The sequence below is a fragment of the Ranitomeya imitator genome, chromosome 6 (genome assembly GCF_032444005.1).
Source record: "Ranitomeya imitator isolate aRanImi1 chromosome 6, aRanImi1.pri, whole genome shotgun sequence".
NCBI classification, from domain to species: Eukaryota; Metazoa; Chordata; class Amphibia; order Anura; family Dendrobatidae; genus Ranitomeya; species Ranitomeya imitator.
This window is the reverse complement of record NC_091287.1, coordinates 565867193-565883590: the sequence shown is the minus strand read 5'-3', so window position 1 is coordinate 565883590 and position 16398 is coordinate 565867193. Positions and strand designations below refer to the sequence as shown.

Genomic DNA, 16398 nt, shown 5'->3' with positions numbered 1-16398 from the left:
AGCACGTGGGACTGGGGAAAGTGAGCAGCCATTGATATTGATGGATAGGTCTGGTGGAGGGGTAGAGTGAGATGGGGGAAAGATGATGAATTCTGTTTTGTCCATGTTCAAGTTTTAGAAAGCAAGCAGAAAAGAAGGCATAGATAGCAGACAGACAGTGTGGGATTTTGCTGAGTAATTGGTGAGGTCAGGTCCGGATAGGTAGATCTGCGTATCATTGATGCAGAGATGATACTGCAAACCGTGAGATTCTATGAGCTGTCCCAGGCTGAAGGTGTAGATGGAGAAGAGTAGGGGTCCTAGAACTGGGCCTTGAGGAACACCAACAAACATGGGGCGAGGTGAGGAGGTTGTGTGAGAGAGGGGAACACTGAATGTTCGGTCTGTTAGATATGATGAGATCCAGGATAGGGCCAAGTCTGTGGTACCAAGAGATGAGAATCTGTAGCAGGAGGGAGTGGTCCACAGTTTCAAATTCAGAAGACAGGTCCAGGAGAAGGAGGACAGAGTAGTGTCGCTTGATTTTGGCGGTTAGTAGGTCATTAGTGACTTTAGTTAGGGCAGTTTCAGTTGAGTCAGAAACGAGATTGTAACTGGTCAAAGAGCGAGCAGGAGGAGAGGTGGAAGAACAGTTCAATATGGACATGCTGTTCCAGTAGTTTTGAGGCATAAGAGAGAAGAGATATCGGGCAATAGCTAGACACAGAGGATGGGTCGATAGAGGGCTTTTTGAGGATGGGTGTGATCTTGGCATATTTGAAGGATGAGGGGAAGACATCAGTTGTGAGTGAGAGGTTGAAGAGGTATGTTAGGGTTGGGATGAAAACTGTGGCGAGGTTAGGGATGAGGTGAGATGGGAGCGGATCAAGCATGCAAGTGGTGAGGTGTGATCTTGGCAGGGGGTTGGAGAGCTGATCTTCTGTCAAGGGTGAGAAGCTGGCTATGGAGGAACAGGGTTGAGTAGCTAAGAGGGGCATTGGGGGCTGTGAGCCAAAGCATTCTCTGATCGTATCGATCTTCTGTTTAAAGAAAGAGGGAAAGTCTTCAGCAGAAATGAGAGGGGAGGGAGTAGGTGCTGGGGACACAATAGCGAATTGAAATTGTTGAAAAGCTGTTTGGGGTTGTGAGACTGGGAGGATATGAGAGATGAGAAGTAAGTTTGTTTTGCAGCAGTGAGCGTGGAATTGAAGATATCGAGGGACTGCTTGTATGCAATGAATTGCTCGGCAGAGTGAGATCCCTTCCATCTCCGCTCAGCGACCCTGGAAGCCTGTCTCCTTTCTTTGGTCAGGCTGGTCAGCCAGGGCTGCTTGTTGATTATGAGTGTTGCTATGCATGAGAGGGGCGGCCGAATCAAGTGTTGCTGTTTATTGTGGTGTTATAAAAAGTGGCAGCAGCATCTGTGTCATGAAGGGAAGCTATGTCTGTGAGAGGGAGAAGGGACTCAGAGAGTGATTGTAATTGAGGTGTTTGAGATTTCTGCAAAGGTGAGTGAGGTTGTGGAGTGGGAGATGCGCACTGGGAGAAGAGAGGGAAGACAATGTCAATAGGTTGTGGTCAGACAGGGCGAGGGGTAAGTTAGTGAGATTAGTAAGGGAACAGAAGAGGGTAAAGATAAGGTCTAGTGTGTGACCATCTATATGATTGGCCGCAGAAGACCATTGAGAGAGGCCGAAGGAGGCAGTGAGCGATAAAAGTTTAGAGGTAACTGAGGTGTTAGGGTATGTGTCCACGTGCAGGAAACGCTGCGTGTTTGATGCTGCATAGGGACGCAGCGTCAAACATGCAGCGTCCAGATGTTACAGCATAGTGGAGGGGATTTAATGAAATCCCGTCTCCACTATGCGTGGTAACACGCACGCGGCGGCCCTGCGACTCCGGACATGCTGCGCGTCTTTTCAGATCGCAGCATGTCCGTATATCTTGCGGCGACGCTGCGTCGCCGCAAGATATAGCACAGCGCCCTATGGTGGGGAGCGATGATCCCGGATGTGTGCTATGAACACATCCGGCATCATCGCGTCCCAGAAAGGGGGCGGGGCTTACCGCAGAGCGGGTTTGCCGCTCCGACGATACCGCCGGCCATCCTGATCGTGGACACGCAGCCTAAGTGTCAATGGGGATATTGAGCTCACTCATGATGATAGTGGGGATGTCAGCAGCAAGGAAATGAAGTAGCCAGGTGGTGAAGTGGTTGAGAAAGGTTGAGATGGCGAGTTCTGGGGGGTGGCAGATGACAGCCAACTGGAGGTTGGAAGGGGAATAGATGCGAACAGAGTGCACCTCAGATGAGGTAAGAGTAACGGGGTTGATAGTGGTATTGGAGTAAAGGAGCCGGTGTTGAACAGGAGCATGCCAACTCCTCCACCATGTTTGGTGCTGAGGTGAGGGGTGTAAGAGAGGTGGAATCTGCCATAGGAAAGAGCAGCTGGAGAGGCTGAGTCAGAGGGGGTGAGCTGAGCCAGGTTTCAGTGATGCCGAGGAAGGAGAGTTTGTTGGTGATGAAGAGGTCATGGATAAATGGCAGTTTATTGCAGACGGAGCGTGGGTTCCATAGTGGTCCAGGTAGGGGGACCGGGGGAGTGGGGGCTGGATGAATGGGCATGAGGTTATCATGGTTGGGAAAACGTGTAGAGGATTATGGCAGGGGGTAAAAAATGAGTGTGGGGATTAGTTGTGGAGGAAAAAAAGACATCATAAAAAGCAGACTCACCGAAACCTTGTCAAGCGACAAATGCACTAGCAGGGTGCAGCAGGCCCCCACTGATAAAGGCTAGAACAGCACATGTGAAAGGTACTGATAAGAACAACCACCGACTCACCTAAATAATAGAAGTGTTGGCTGCCTAGTAGCAAAAATGCCACACAGGTAAGGTTTGCATAAGACACTATTCACACAGATAGGTGTGATGCACAGTGTCTGGACAACCTTTTGATCACGCCCATAGTATTAGCAGGCGGGCCGTCCAGCACTATATATACTGTAAATGTACCACACAAAAGCCAAGCCAAAAAAATGATAAAAAGTGCAATAAAAAGATGACAAAATTAATGCATATCATACATTAAATGAGTTATTGGTTACTATTTTGGCCAAAATGGATAAACTTACAACTCAACCCAACGCCAAGGGTCCTCATTAACTTTGTGAGTCCTACACTAATATCAAAAACAGCTAACATAGAGAAACTCAAAAAACACATCATAAAAAGCAGACTCACCAAAACCTTGTCAAATTAAAAAATTCACCAGCCTTTATCAGTGGGGGCCTGCTGCACCCTGCTAGTGCATTTGCCATTCGACAAGGTTTTGGTGAGCCTGCTTTTCATGATTTTTTTTAGTTTCTCTATGTTAGCTGTTTTTGATGTGTTGAGGAGGGCCAGGATTTGAGGATACATCATCAGTGATGAGGAGTATCAGAGAGAGCGTTAGAAGGTGGGAGCAGGATAGGACATGATGCGGCCGTGTGGGTCTGGAGAAAAAGGATTATATGTGGAGGAACAGCTGTGAGGAGGAGGTGAGATGGCTGGGGAGGAGAGAGGGTGAATTACTAGTTCCGTACTAGGTGGAGGGATTACAGGAGGTAGGGAAAAATAGAGCAAAATAGGTGTGAAAGAGAAAACAAACCAAAACATTGTAGTGGTTTGATATTCCGTTACCTTACAGTCAAATTCCAGTCCAATTCAAGTCTAATTCAAAGTATTGCAATTAGAAATCTGTAATTTGAAAGATACATGGATCAGACTAAAGTCTGGATTAGACTCCTGGGTCTGAATATATCTGGAATTAACAATGCTCAGCTGTGAGAGAATGTGGGTGTGTGGGGCCAGAACATATATTCACATTTAAACAAAGGCCATAAAAAGGGGGGGTTACACTGACCACTTAGATGTGCCTGCAAACATCGGAGCAGTGAAATACTGTAACGACCGCGCATACTTACTTGCCTTCTCCCATCCCTCGGCATGCTCCCGACTCTGTCTCTCGACTCTCCTCCTCTGTCTTTGCTGGTTCCTGGCACGTCGTTTCTTCGCACATGTGCAGTCGCGCTTCCAGCACTGCAGGGTTCCCTGGGAGGTCGCGACCCGATGGCTCCGCCCCAACATGGCCTGAGCTTCTGCGTTTTTCGCTGTACCTTGTTGTCAACATTCCTTTTTCCCTTCATTCTTCTTTGTGTCTCCGCCATACCTGCCCTGTGCCAGTACTCCGTGTCTCCGCCATACCTGCTCTGTGCCTGTACCCCGTGTCTCCACCGTGTCGGCCCTGTGTCTCCGCCTTACCTGCCCTGTGTCTTTGCCTTGTGTCTACGCCATATCGGCCCTGTGTCTCTGCCATACCTGCTCCGTATCTCCGTCATACCTGCCCTGTGCCAGTGCCCCGTGTCTCCGCCGTACCAGCCCTGTGTCCCAATCATACCTGCCTCGGGTCACCGCCATCTTTGTCCCTGAGTCTCTGTCTTTTGTCATAACTAGTGTTGAGCGATACTGTCCGATACTTGAAAGTATCGGATAGTATCGGCCGATACCCGAAAAGTATCGGATATCGCCGATACCGATATCCGATACCAATACAAGTCAATGGGACACCAAGTATCGGAAGGTATCCTGATGGTTCCCAGGGTCTGAAGGAGAGGAAACTCTCCTTCAGGCCCTGGGATCCATATTAATGTGTAAAATAAAGAATTAAAATAAAAAATATTGATATACTTACCTCTCCGGAGGACCCTGGACATCACCGCTAGTAACCGGCAGCCTTCTTTGCTTAAAATGAGCGCGTTTAGGGCCTTCCATGACGTCGCGGCTTCTGATTGGTCGCGTGGCGGTCACATGAGCGGCACGCGACCAATCAGAAGCCGTGACGTCATGGAAGGCCCTAAACGCGCTCATTTTAAGCAAAGAAGGCTGCCGGTTACCAGCGGTGATGTCCAGGGGCCTCTGGAGAGATAAGTATATCAATATTTTTTATTTTAATTCTTTATTTTACACATTAATATGGATCAGATACCGATTCCCGATACCACAAAAGTATCGGAACTCGGTATCGGAATTCCGATACCGCAAGTATCGGCCGTTACCCGATACTTGCGGTATCGGAATGCTCAACACTAGTCATAACATATTCTTGTCCAGCATCTAGTCTTGTTTTCCTGGCTTTAATACTTTTTGTCTCCTTTTTTGCAGCATAATTTTTGTCCATGTCCGGCTCCTGAAGTTCTATCATATACCCAGCTTTCCCAGTTCCAGTCTTTTCCATTCTGTCTTTAGTCTCCTTTTCTCTGACTTAGTCACCCCTTTGGCTCTAGCACTTGTGTCTCCGTCCCCCTTGGGCCTGCTCATAACGCTCCCTGTATAGGGGGTGGTTCCATCTGGTCCGCTCGTCCTCGGGGGCTCTAGAGCCATGACCCAGAGGGTCCACTCTCGGGTTCTATTCAGAATCCTCATAAATACATAGTGGATACAGCATGATGGGTAAGCACAGCATACCATAGAAAATCAATGCAATATACAGAGACATTCAGGAACCGGGGAGAGCTTGGGAAAGTCAATGCATACCATAGAAAATCAATGCAATATACAGAGACATTCAGGAACCAGGGAGAGCTTGGGAAAGTCAGTGCATACCATAGAAAATCAATGCAATATACAGAGACATTCAGGAACCGGGGAGAGCTTGGGAAAGTCAGTGCATACCATAGAAAATCAATGCAATATACAGAGACATTCAGGAACCGGGGAGAGCTTGGGAAAGTCAATGCATACCATAGAAAATCAATGCAATATACAGAGACATTCAGGAACCAGGGAGAGCTTGGGAAAGTCAGTGCATACCATGGAAAATCAATGTAATATACAGAGACATTCAGGAACCAGGGATAGCTGTGGAAAGTAAGTGCATACCATAGAAAATCAATGGATATTAAAGGATAATTCGTGGTATTTGGGCAGGGATCGCCGATGCTGCTTAAAGGGGTCCATTGGGGCTGATGGAGTTGCAGCAGAGTTGGTATAGCTCCCCACATGTAGAGCTTGGCCCACAGGGCTACTGGTACAGTTGGTAAGAGGGATGATTGACAGTGGGGTGCAGGACTGAGGGTGCAGGAAATAATTGAAGGACACAGGGATAGCAGTTTCCTTTACCTTTTACTAATAAAATGCAGGTACAGTCCAGGGTACAGGTAGCAGGTGGTGATGGGGTCCGGGCAGCCTGGAAACAGCTTGGGATTCACCTAACAACGTGGGTTCGGAGGCCTTCCTTCTGCGCTTTGTACTCTGACCGTTGCTGCCTGAAGCTCTGCACAAGTCCTCTCAGTATCTGGGCTTCTAATCCGCATGGCTGACAGCCTGAGCCTGTCTTGGACACTTCCTTCTCACTGGCAGCCCCAGGCTCCTGACCTACTGTGTTGCCTCCGGATGTCAGTTGGGGCCAGGAGACTTGGAATCCCCTGCTCTCCGGATTCATTGGCTGAGTATGAAATCCTCTCGCCACCACGGACTATAGTGTCTGATCTCTTTGTGCTCTATCTTGGGGTGAGCCCAATCGCTGCTCCAGACCCCAGGCTCCTCTCTTGCTTCCTTTCCCTTCAGTGTCTCACACTCAACTCACTAACCTCGCCTCCAGACCAGAACTTATAGGGAAGCTACCCTGAAACTATCTGTCCCCCTTCTAGTCTGGAGTTAGGAAGGTGTTGTATATTTGTATTACCTGATTAGGGAATCCCTCCTTGCATCCAGGCATAACATCACCCTCCCATGTGGAAGGCAATGCCATTGTAGCATCCGGACTCCTGGGGTTCCACACTTGCTCCCCTCTAGTCTATCATTAACTCTACTGCCCAACTAATCCACCTCTCCCAACACTTCTCCTCTCTGCAAATTCTTTAGTTAGCTCACGATTTCCCAACGTATCCAATTTAAGCTACTAACATTGACCTACAAAGCCATCTATTATCTGTCACCTTCATATATCTCTGAACTAATCTCCTAATATCTCCCCACATGTAATCCTCTCTCCTCACAAGACCACCTCCGTCCTCCTCTGTCCTATGTTCTTCATCTCCTTACCTCAATGACTCTTCCTGAGCTTCCATCATCCTTTGTAGTCCACAACCCAAACACAACTGATTTTTTCCCCACAGTTGGAACCTTCAGACACAACCTGGAGAATCATCTTATCAGGAAGGTCTGCAGCCTGCAATGACCCCACTGTCACCTCATTACAGCCTGTAATAGCAGCGCTGCCCTCTCCCTGCCCTGGTAACAACACTGCCCTTCCCCGTTCTTCTGTGTCCTTCCCCAGTAGCCTGCAGATGTCAAGCCCGTGAGGGCAGGGTCCTCTTCCTCCTGAACCAGTCCGTTTATTCATGTTGTTTGTAGTTGTGTGTGTTTTATTTGTACCATATGCCTGTAATCCCTCTCCGTATATTCAGCACTCTGGAATTATTGGTGCTCCAAAATAACTAATAATAATCTGATCTTTGTTTCACAGCTAAAGTTCAGCAGGAGATAGATGAGGTGACCAAGTCCCTGCGATCCCCTGAGATCGAGGACAAGCCCCAGCTGGCTTATACAAACGCCGTCATCCATGAAGCACTGCGAGTTCTTGACCTGTCACCAACTGCTTTTTTCCATGCCGTCACTGAAGACATCAAGTTCAGAGGTTATACCATCCCGAAGGTACGGAGCAATGCTTACAATGTGCATTTTCTAGATTTTCTCACAAAATACCAGAAACGTTTTTAGTAGGGTTGAGCGAAACGGGTCGGCCATTTTCAGAAGTCGCCGACTTTTGGCAAGGTCGGGTTTCATGAAACCCGACCCGACCCCTGTGTGGGGTCGGCCATGAGGTCGGCGATTTTCTGAATCTGGTATCGGAATTCCGATACCGAGTTCCGATATGTTTGCAATATCGGAAATCGGTATCGGAATCCATATTTAAGTGTAAAATAAAGAATTAAAATAAAAAATATTGCTATACTCACCCTCTGACGCGCCCTGGTACTAAGCGACAGCCTTCCTTATTATTATTATTATTATTATTATTATTATACATTTTTATAGCGCCATTTATTCCATGGCGCTTTACATGTGAATACGGGGCAAATATAGACAAATACATTAAACATGAGCAGATAACAAGGCACACGAGTACATAAGGAGGGAGGACCCTGCCCGCGAGGGCTCACAGTCTGCAGGGGGTGGGTGAGGATACACTAGGAGAGGGAAGAGCTGGCTGTACGGCTGTTCAGTAGGTTGAGGATCACTGCAGGCTGTAGGCTTGTCGGAAGAGATGAGTCTTCAGGTTCTTTTTGAATGTTTCTATGGTAGGCGTAAGTCTGATGTGTTGGGGTAGAGAGTTCCAGAGTATGGGGGAAGCACGGGAGAAGTCTTGGATGCGGTTATGGGAAGAAGAGATGAGAGGGGAGTAGAGAAGGAGGTCTTGGGAGGATCGGAGGTCGCGTGTAGGTAGGTACCGGGAGACCATGTCACAGATGTATGGAGGAGACAGGTTGTGGATGGCTTTGTATGTCAGTGTGAGGGTTTTGAACTGGAGTCTCTGGGCGATAGGAAGCCAGTGAAGGGCTTGACACAGGGGAGAGGCTGGGGAATAGCGGGGGGACAGGTGGATTAGTCGGGCAGCAGAGTGTAGGATGGATTGGAGCGGTGCCAGAGTGCTAGAGGGGAGTCCAGAGAGTAGGAGGTTGCAGTAGTCGAGGCGGGAGATGATAAGGGCATGCACTAGCGTTTTTGCAGTGTTGCGGTCAAGGAAAGCACGGATCCGGGAAATATTTTTGAGTTTGAGACGACAGGAGGAGGCAAGGGCTTGGATATGTGGCTTGAAAGAGAGGGCAGAGTCGAGGATCACCCCGAGGCACCGGGCGTGTGGGACTGGGGATAGTGAGCAGCCATTGACATTGATGGATAGGTCTGGTGGAGGGGTAGAGTGAGATGGGGGAAAGATGATGAATTCTGTTTTGTCCATGTTCAGTTGTAGAAAGCGAGCAGAAAAGAAGGCTGAAATGGCAGACAGACAGTGCGGGATTTTGGTAAGCAAGGAGGAGAGGTCAGGTCCGGAGAGGTAGATCTGCGTGTCGTCAGCGTAGAGATGGTACTGCATACCGTGGGATTCTATGAGCTGTCCCAGGCCGAAAGTGTAGATGGAGAAGAGTAGGGGTCCTAGAACAGAGCCTTGAGGAACACCGACTGACAAGTCGACTGACCTAATAGGAATATACTCACCCTCGGACGCGCCCTGCTTCTTTCCGGCAGCCTTCCTTCCTAAGAATCAGCGCTTGAAGGACCTTCGGTGACGTCGCGGCTTGTGATTGGTCGCGTGAGCGGTCACATGGGCGGTCGCGCGACCAATCACAAGCCGCGACGTCATCTAAGGTCTTTCACGCGCTGATTCTAAGGAAGGAAGGCTGCCGGTTAGTACCAGGGCGCGTCAGAGGGTGAGTATAGCAATATTTTTTATTTTAATTCTTTATTTTACACTTAAATATGGATCCCCGGGCCTGAAGGAGAGTTTCCGCTCCTTCAGACCCTGGGAACCATTGGAAACCCAATGCACTGCATTGGGTTTCGTGTTTCGGCCGACCCCGACCCTGACTTTTTTATAGGATCGGTCCGATTTCACTCGACCCGACTTTTGAAAAAGTCGGGTTTCGTGAAACCCGATCCGATCCTATAAAAGTAAAAGTCGCTCAACCCTAGTTTTTAGACAATTTTTGACACTTGATATAAGCAAATGAAAATATAAAAAACATATTTGTACCACCAGATTTGTAAACAGCTGATGCCGCTCAGCATTCCCCAATCATGGGCGGCTTCATGCAATTTTGCTTTGAATTGCAACATTTTTGTAGAAAACCCATTGAAATACATGTTTATGGTACCATTTCATTATCAGGAGTATATAAATTGTGTTGTATTCTAGTTACATACAGCTACACAGTTCATGTATAATACTTGTCTAGAGTTGGGCGGATCAATTTATGAGACTCTGGTCTATAAGCCAGATCTGTTGCCGATGGACGAGAGTACCATTGGTACATAGTTAGGAAATTTTAGGTCTACTCCGATCCTCATGAACTATACGCATTCAGGTAACACTGATCTTTCTTGGTATCAGGGAACGACTGTGATCCCCTTCCTCTCATCAGTCCTACAAGACCCATCTCAGTGGGAAACTCCAGAAGATTTCAACCCTCAGCATTTTCTGAACGAGGATGGACAGTTCCGCACCAGGATAGCGTTCCTGCCGTTCTCAGCAGGTAAGAGCCAAAGATGGATGTCATGCAGCTGCAAAGCAGGCCTGTGGAAGCTCCACCAGATGGCAATAGAGTGGAGGAAAGACTGCACACTCCCAGTGCAGACCTGCAATCCAGCAGCAGAGCTACCACCAGGTGGCAGCAGAATTGTCAAACTAGCCAAGTCAGCAACAAGTGGTCAAACGTAGCACGAGAGGTCTAAGCAAACATGTGGTCATAAGCAAGCCAACAGGTAAGAACCAGACGGGAGCACAGTACCAGGGGGAGAAGCCGAAGGGGTAGTCAGAAACAGGTCAGGAGGTCAGAAAACTGAAGCAAGCTAAATGATACCAAAATGGAGGACGCAAACACAGGTCAGGGAGCAAATCAGGACATACACACAACAGAGGGCACGCATGCAGAGAAACACGATCGTTAACAGAGTAACCTAGGTCAGCTGCTCAGGTCGAGGGTCTGTAAACTATCACCGACATCAGACATAGGTCATATGGCAACTAAATAGCTGCCCTCATGACCTATCCTCTGGACCATAGCCCTTCCAATGTACGAGAAAAGCACAACGGACCATCCTAGAGTCAATGATTCATTCCACCTCGTACTCAGACTGTCCATCAACCGAAGCCAGTGGTGGGGAAGACACCAAACCTTCCCCACCGGACCCCAATGGTTTCAAAAGGGCCCTGTGGAAAACTTTGGGGATCCGAAGAGATGGCTGGAGACGCAACCGAAAGGCCACCGGGTTAACTGCTTCCATAATTTCATAAGGACCAATAAATTTAGGTCCAAGTTTCGCACAGGGGATCTTGAGCCTTATGTTCTTAGTAGACAACCATACTTTATCCCCAACCCAGAACACCGGCCCCACGGACTGTTTTTTGTCTACAAATAACTTTTACTTAATGTGAGGCCTTAATAATAATCTTTATTTTTATATAGTGCTAACATATTCCGCAGCCCTTTACAATTTTGCACACATTATCATCACCTGTCTTTCACTAGGGGGACTTGTCAGGGAGTCACAAAAACACTGAACTTTAGGAAGGCAAAGTATGACCAGCTTAGAGATGCCCTTAATCTGGTAGACTGGGACAATATCCTCAGAAATGAGAATACAGATAATAAATGGGAAATGTTTAAGAACATCCTAAATAGGCAGTGTAAGCGGTTTATACCTTGTGGGAATAAAAGGACTAGAAATAGGAAAAACCCAATGTGGCTAAACAAAGAAGTGAGACAGGCAATTAACAGTAAAAAGAAAGCATTTGCACTACTAAAGCAGGATGGCACCATTGAAGCTCTAAAAAACTATAGGGAGAAAAATACTTTATCTAAAAAACTAATTAAAGCTGCCAAAAAGGAAACAGAGAAGCACATTGCTAAGGAGAGTAAAACTAATCCCAAACTGTTCTTCAACTATATCAAGAGTAAAAGAATAAAAACTGAAAATGTAGGCCCCTTAAAAAATAGTGAGGAAAGAATGGTTGTAGATGACGAGGAAAAAGCTAACATATTAAACACCTTCTTCTCCACGGTATTCACGGTGGAAAATGAAATGCTAGGTGAAATCCCAAGAAACAATGAAAACCCTATATTAAGGGTCACCGATCTAACCCAAGAAGAGGTGCGAAACCGGCTAAATAAGATTAAAATAGATAAATCTCCGGGTCCGGATGGCATACACCCACGAGTACTAAGAGAACTAAGTAATGTAATAGATAAACCATTATTTCTTATTTTTAGGGACTCTATAGCGACAGGGTCTGTTCCGCAGGATTGGCGCATAGCAAATGTGGTGCCAATATTCAAAAAGGGCTCTAAAAGTGAACCTGGAAATTATAGGCCAGTAAGTCTAACCTCTATTGTTGGTAAAATATTTGAAGGGTTTCTGAGGGATGTTATTCTGGATTATCTCAATGAGAATAACTGTGTAATTCCATATCAGCATGGGTTTATGAGAAATCGCTCCTGTCAAACCAATCTAATCAGTTTTTATGAAGAGGTAAGCTACAGGCTGGACCACGGTGAGTCATTGGACGTGGTATATCTCAATTTTTCCAAAGCGTTTGATACCGTGCCGCACAAGAGGTTGGTACACAAAATGAGAATGCTTGGTCTGGGGGAAAATGTGTGTAAATGGGTTAGTAACTGGCTTAGTGATAGAAAGCAGAGGGTGGTTATAAATGGTATAGTCTCTAACTGGGTCGCTGTGACCAGTGGGGTACCGCAGGGGTCAGTATTGGGACCTGTTCTCTTCAACATATTCATTAATGATCTGGTAGAAGGTTTACACAGTAAAATATCGATATTTGCAGATGATACAAAACTATGTAAAGCAGTTAATACAAGAGAAGATAGTATTCTGCTACAGATGGATCTGGATAGGTTGGAAACTTGGGCTGAAAGGTGGCAGATGAGGTTTAACAATGATAAATGTAAGGTTATACACATGGGAAGAAGGAATCAATGTCACCATTACACACTGAATGGGAAACCACTGGGTAAATCTGACAGGGAGAAGGACTTGGGGATCCTAGTTAATGATAAACTTACCTGGAGCAGCCAGTGCCAGGCAGCAGCTGCCAAGGCAAACAGGATCATGGGGTGCATTAAAAGAGGTCTGGATACACATGATGAGAGCATTATACTGCCTCTGTACAAATCCCTAGTTAGACCGCACATGGAGTACTGTGTCCAGTTTTGGGCACCGGTGCTCAGGAAGGATATAATGGAACTAGAGAGAGTACAAAGGAGGGCAACAAAATTAATAAAGGGGATGGGAGAACTACAATACCCAGATAGATTAGCGAAATTAGGATTATTTAGTCTAGAAAAAAGACGACTGAGGGGCGATCTAATAACCATGTATAAGTATATAAGGGGACAATACAAATATCTCGCTGAGGATCTGTTTATACCAAGGAAGGTGACGGGCACAAGGGGGCATTCTTTGCGTCTGGAGGAGAGAAGGTTTTTCCACCAACATAGAAGAGGATTCTTTACTGTTAGGGCAGTGAGAATCTGGAATTGCTTGCCTGAGGAGGTGGTGATGGCGAACTCAGTCGAGGGGTTCAAGAGAGGCCTGGATGTCTTCCTGGAGCAGAACAATATTGTATCATACAATTAGGTTCTGTAGAAGGACGTAGATCTGGGTATTTATTATAATGGAATATAGGCTGAACTGGATGGACAAATGTCTTTTTTCGGCCTTACTAACTATGTTACTATGTTACTATGTATGTTACTGTCCCTGTTGGGGCTCACAATCTAAATTCCCTATCAGTATGTCTTTGGAATATGGGAGGAAACCGGAGAACCCGGAGGAAATCCACGCAAACACGGAGAGAACATACAAACTCTTTGCAGATGTTGTCCTTGGTGGGGTTTGAACTCAGGACTCCAGCGCTGCAAGGCTGCTGTGCTATCCACTGCGCCACCATGCTGCCCATGAAATCTTCCTTTGGACCTTCTGCCATAACTTCTCCCCCAACCGCTAGATTGCCCCAGCCACCACAGGACACCCAGAGTCCAAACGGGAAAACTCCCCAAAATGTGGATGAAACCCATAATTGCAGAAAGAAGGGGAAGTGCCTGTAGACTGATTAATGCGGTTGTTATATGCATACTCAGCCAAAGGTAATACAGTACATCAATCATGCTGCTGGGCTGAGGATAGGCAATGCAGAATTTGCTCCAGAGATTGATAGGTCCGCTCAGTCTGACAATTAGTCTCCAGGTGATAAGCAGATGAGAAAGACAGACCAATACCCAATCACCTACAAAATGCCATCCGAAATCTGGAAAGAAACTGCACCCCCCTATCAGACACCACATTCAAGGGCACCCAATGCAGCACACCACATGCTCCAGAAACAATCCGGACGTCTTCACATTAAGTAAAGCTGCCAAGGGTACAAAATGAGCCTGTTTACTAAACCTGTCCACCACTACCCAAATGACGGTATTACTTTTGGTAGGAGGGAGATTGGCGATAAAATCTATGGACAAATGGGTGAATAGTCTATCAGGAATTGGCAGTGGCACCAATTCCCCAGTTGGCCGCTTATGGTTTGTCGCACGGGCACATACCTCACAAGCAGACACAAATTCCTTAATATTAGAGGCTAAGGAGGACCACCAGAATATCCTAGCGATGGCCCTCCGTGTGGCCGAGGCTCCTGGATGCCCACCCAGAGTTGAGTCGTGGAACTCACTAAGGACCCTGATATAAAATTGAACTGGTACAAAAAGTTTATCCACCAGCTTAGATGGAGTGGCCAGAGACTGAACCTCCCGAATCTCCCACTCCAACACGGTAGAAACATCCACCACCACCACCCCAGGTTGAAGAATGGGGGATGGAGGTTCAGGGGGACACACCGGATCCAGACTACAGGACAAGGCATCTGCCCTGACATTTTTGGATCCTGGCTGGAAGGTTATGGAGAGCTGGAATCAGGGAAAAAAGACGACCATCTAGCCTGCCTAGGAGTCAACCTCTTAGCAGACTCAATGTAAGCCAATGTAAGCCAAGTTCTTGTGGTCCGTAACCATGGTAATAGGATGAACAGCCCCCTCCAAAAAATGCCTCCATTCCTCAAAGGCCAACTTGATGGCCAGAAGCTATCAATTCCCAGCATCATAACTTCTCTCTGCAGGAAAGAACTTCTTAGAGAAGAAGGCACAGGGTCTCAAATTGGTCAAACTGGCGGGTCCCTGGGACAACACATCCCCCACCCCCACCTCTGATGCATCCACCTCAACAATAAATGGTTCAGACGGGTCCGGTTGAACTAGAATTATAGCAGATATGAAACATTTTTTTTAAAGACTGAAATGTCGCCACAGCAGTGGCTGAACAATTCTTGATATCCGCCCTCATTTTTGAGTAACATGTGTGAGAGGTTTAACTACCTGCGAGAACCTCCTTATAAACTTGCGATAATAATTCGCAAACCTCAAGAAACACTGCAGACCCTTCAAATCTTGAAGTTGAACTCAATCAACAATGGCCGGCACCTTCTTAGGATCTATGCGAAACCCCTCAGCAGATGCAATGAACCCCAGAAAAGACAGTTAATGAACAAAGAATGAACATTTCTGTAACTTAGCAAATACACATTTCTCCTGGAGCCTTTGAAGAACTGCCAGAAGATGACCAATGTGGCCTGGTCATCGAGCGAGTAGACAAGTATGTCATCCAAATACATTACAATAAAACACCCAATGAAGTCAGAGAACATATGATTGCTGAAATTCTGGAAGACTGCTGGCGCATTAGTCAAACGAAAAGGCATGACTAAGTTCTCAAACAAACCTTCAGTAGTGAGAAAAGCAATTTTTCACTCATCCCCCTCCCGGACCTGGATAAGGTTATATGTCTCCCCCCCTGCAGATCCAAATTACAAAACAACTTAGCCCCAGACAGTTTGTTGTACAAATCGGGAATAAGTGGGAGGGAGTATGTATTTCTCACCGTGATCTTATTCAGCTCCCGAAAATCAAGGCATGGACGTAAACCACCGTCTTTTTTTTAAACAAAAAAGAACCCTGCCACCACAGGAGAAACGGAAGGATGAATGTGCCCCTTGCGCAGACTTTCAGAAATGTATTCTTTCATAGCAGACCGCTCAGGAGCAGAGAGGTTATATAAGGGGCCTTGGGCAAATTAGCGCCTGGAACCAGGTCCAAATGGGCGGTGTGGTGGTAAAACTTCAACCTCCTTTTCGGAAAAAATGTCCGCATAGGCCTTAAGGTACTCTGGAATAGCTTCCAGACCAACAGATGACACAGAACCAGAACATATTTTTATATACAATTTGAACCCAGTCTCAAGATCTCGCGAGATTCCCAGGCGATAACGAGGCTATGGAGTTGCAGCCAAGGAATCCCCAACAACAGGCCAGCAGGAAGATTGTCCAAAATAAAGCAGGATATATGATCCTGGTGAACAGGCCCCATCTTGAGGATGAACTCCTCAGAATCCAAATTAATACCTTCCTTGTTGAGGGGCGTAGAGTCAATGGCCACCACTTTAATGGGAGCCCCCAACCTAACTGTCAATCTGTATCTCAAAAGGGGCCACCAGTAGTGATGAGCGAACGTGCTCATCACTACTCGTTATTCGCCCGAGT

At 46.8% G+C, this 16398-nt stretch overlaps 1 protein-coding gene across 3 annotated transcripts in view; it reads left to right on the top strand.

Annotated features, from left to right (window-relative positions):
• The window catches only part of LOC138643212 (cytochrome P450 2B19-like), a 332244-nt gene that overhangs the window by 273156 nt on the left and 42690 nt on the right, over window positions 1-16398 (top strand). For all 3 annotated transcript variants that reach the window (XM_069732061.1, XM_069732059.1, XM_069732060.1), the window contains 2 exons: window positions 7486-7673; window positions 10129-10270. In XM_069732061.1, the coding sequence (XP_069588162.1) occupies window positions 7486-7673; window positions 10129-10270 (330 nt within the window). The remainder of the gene's footprint in view (window positions 1-7485; window positions 7674-10128; window positions 10271-16398) is intronic.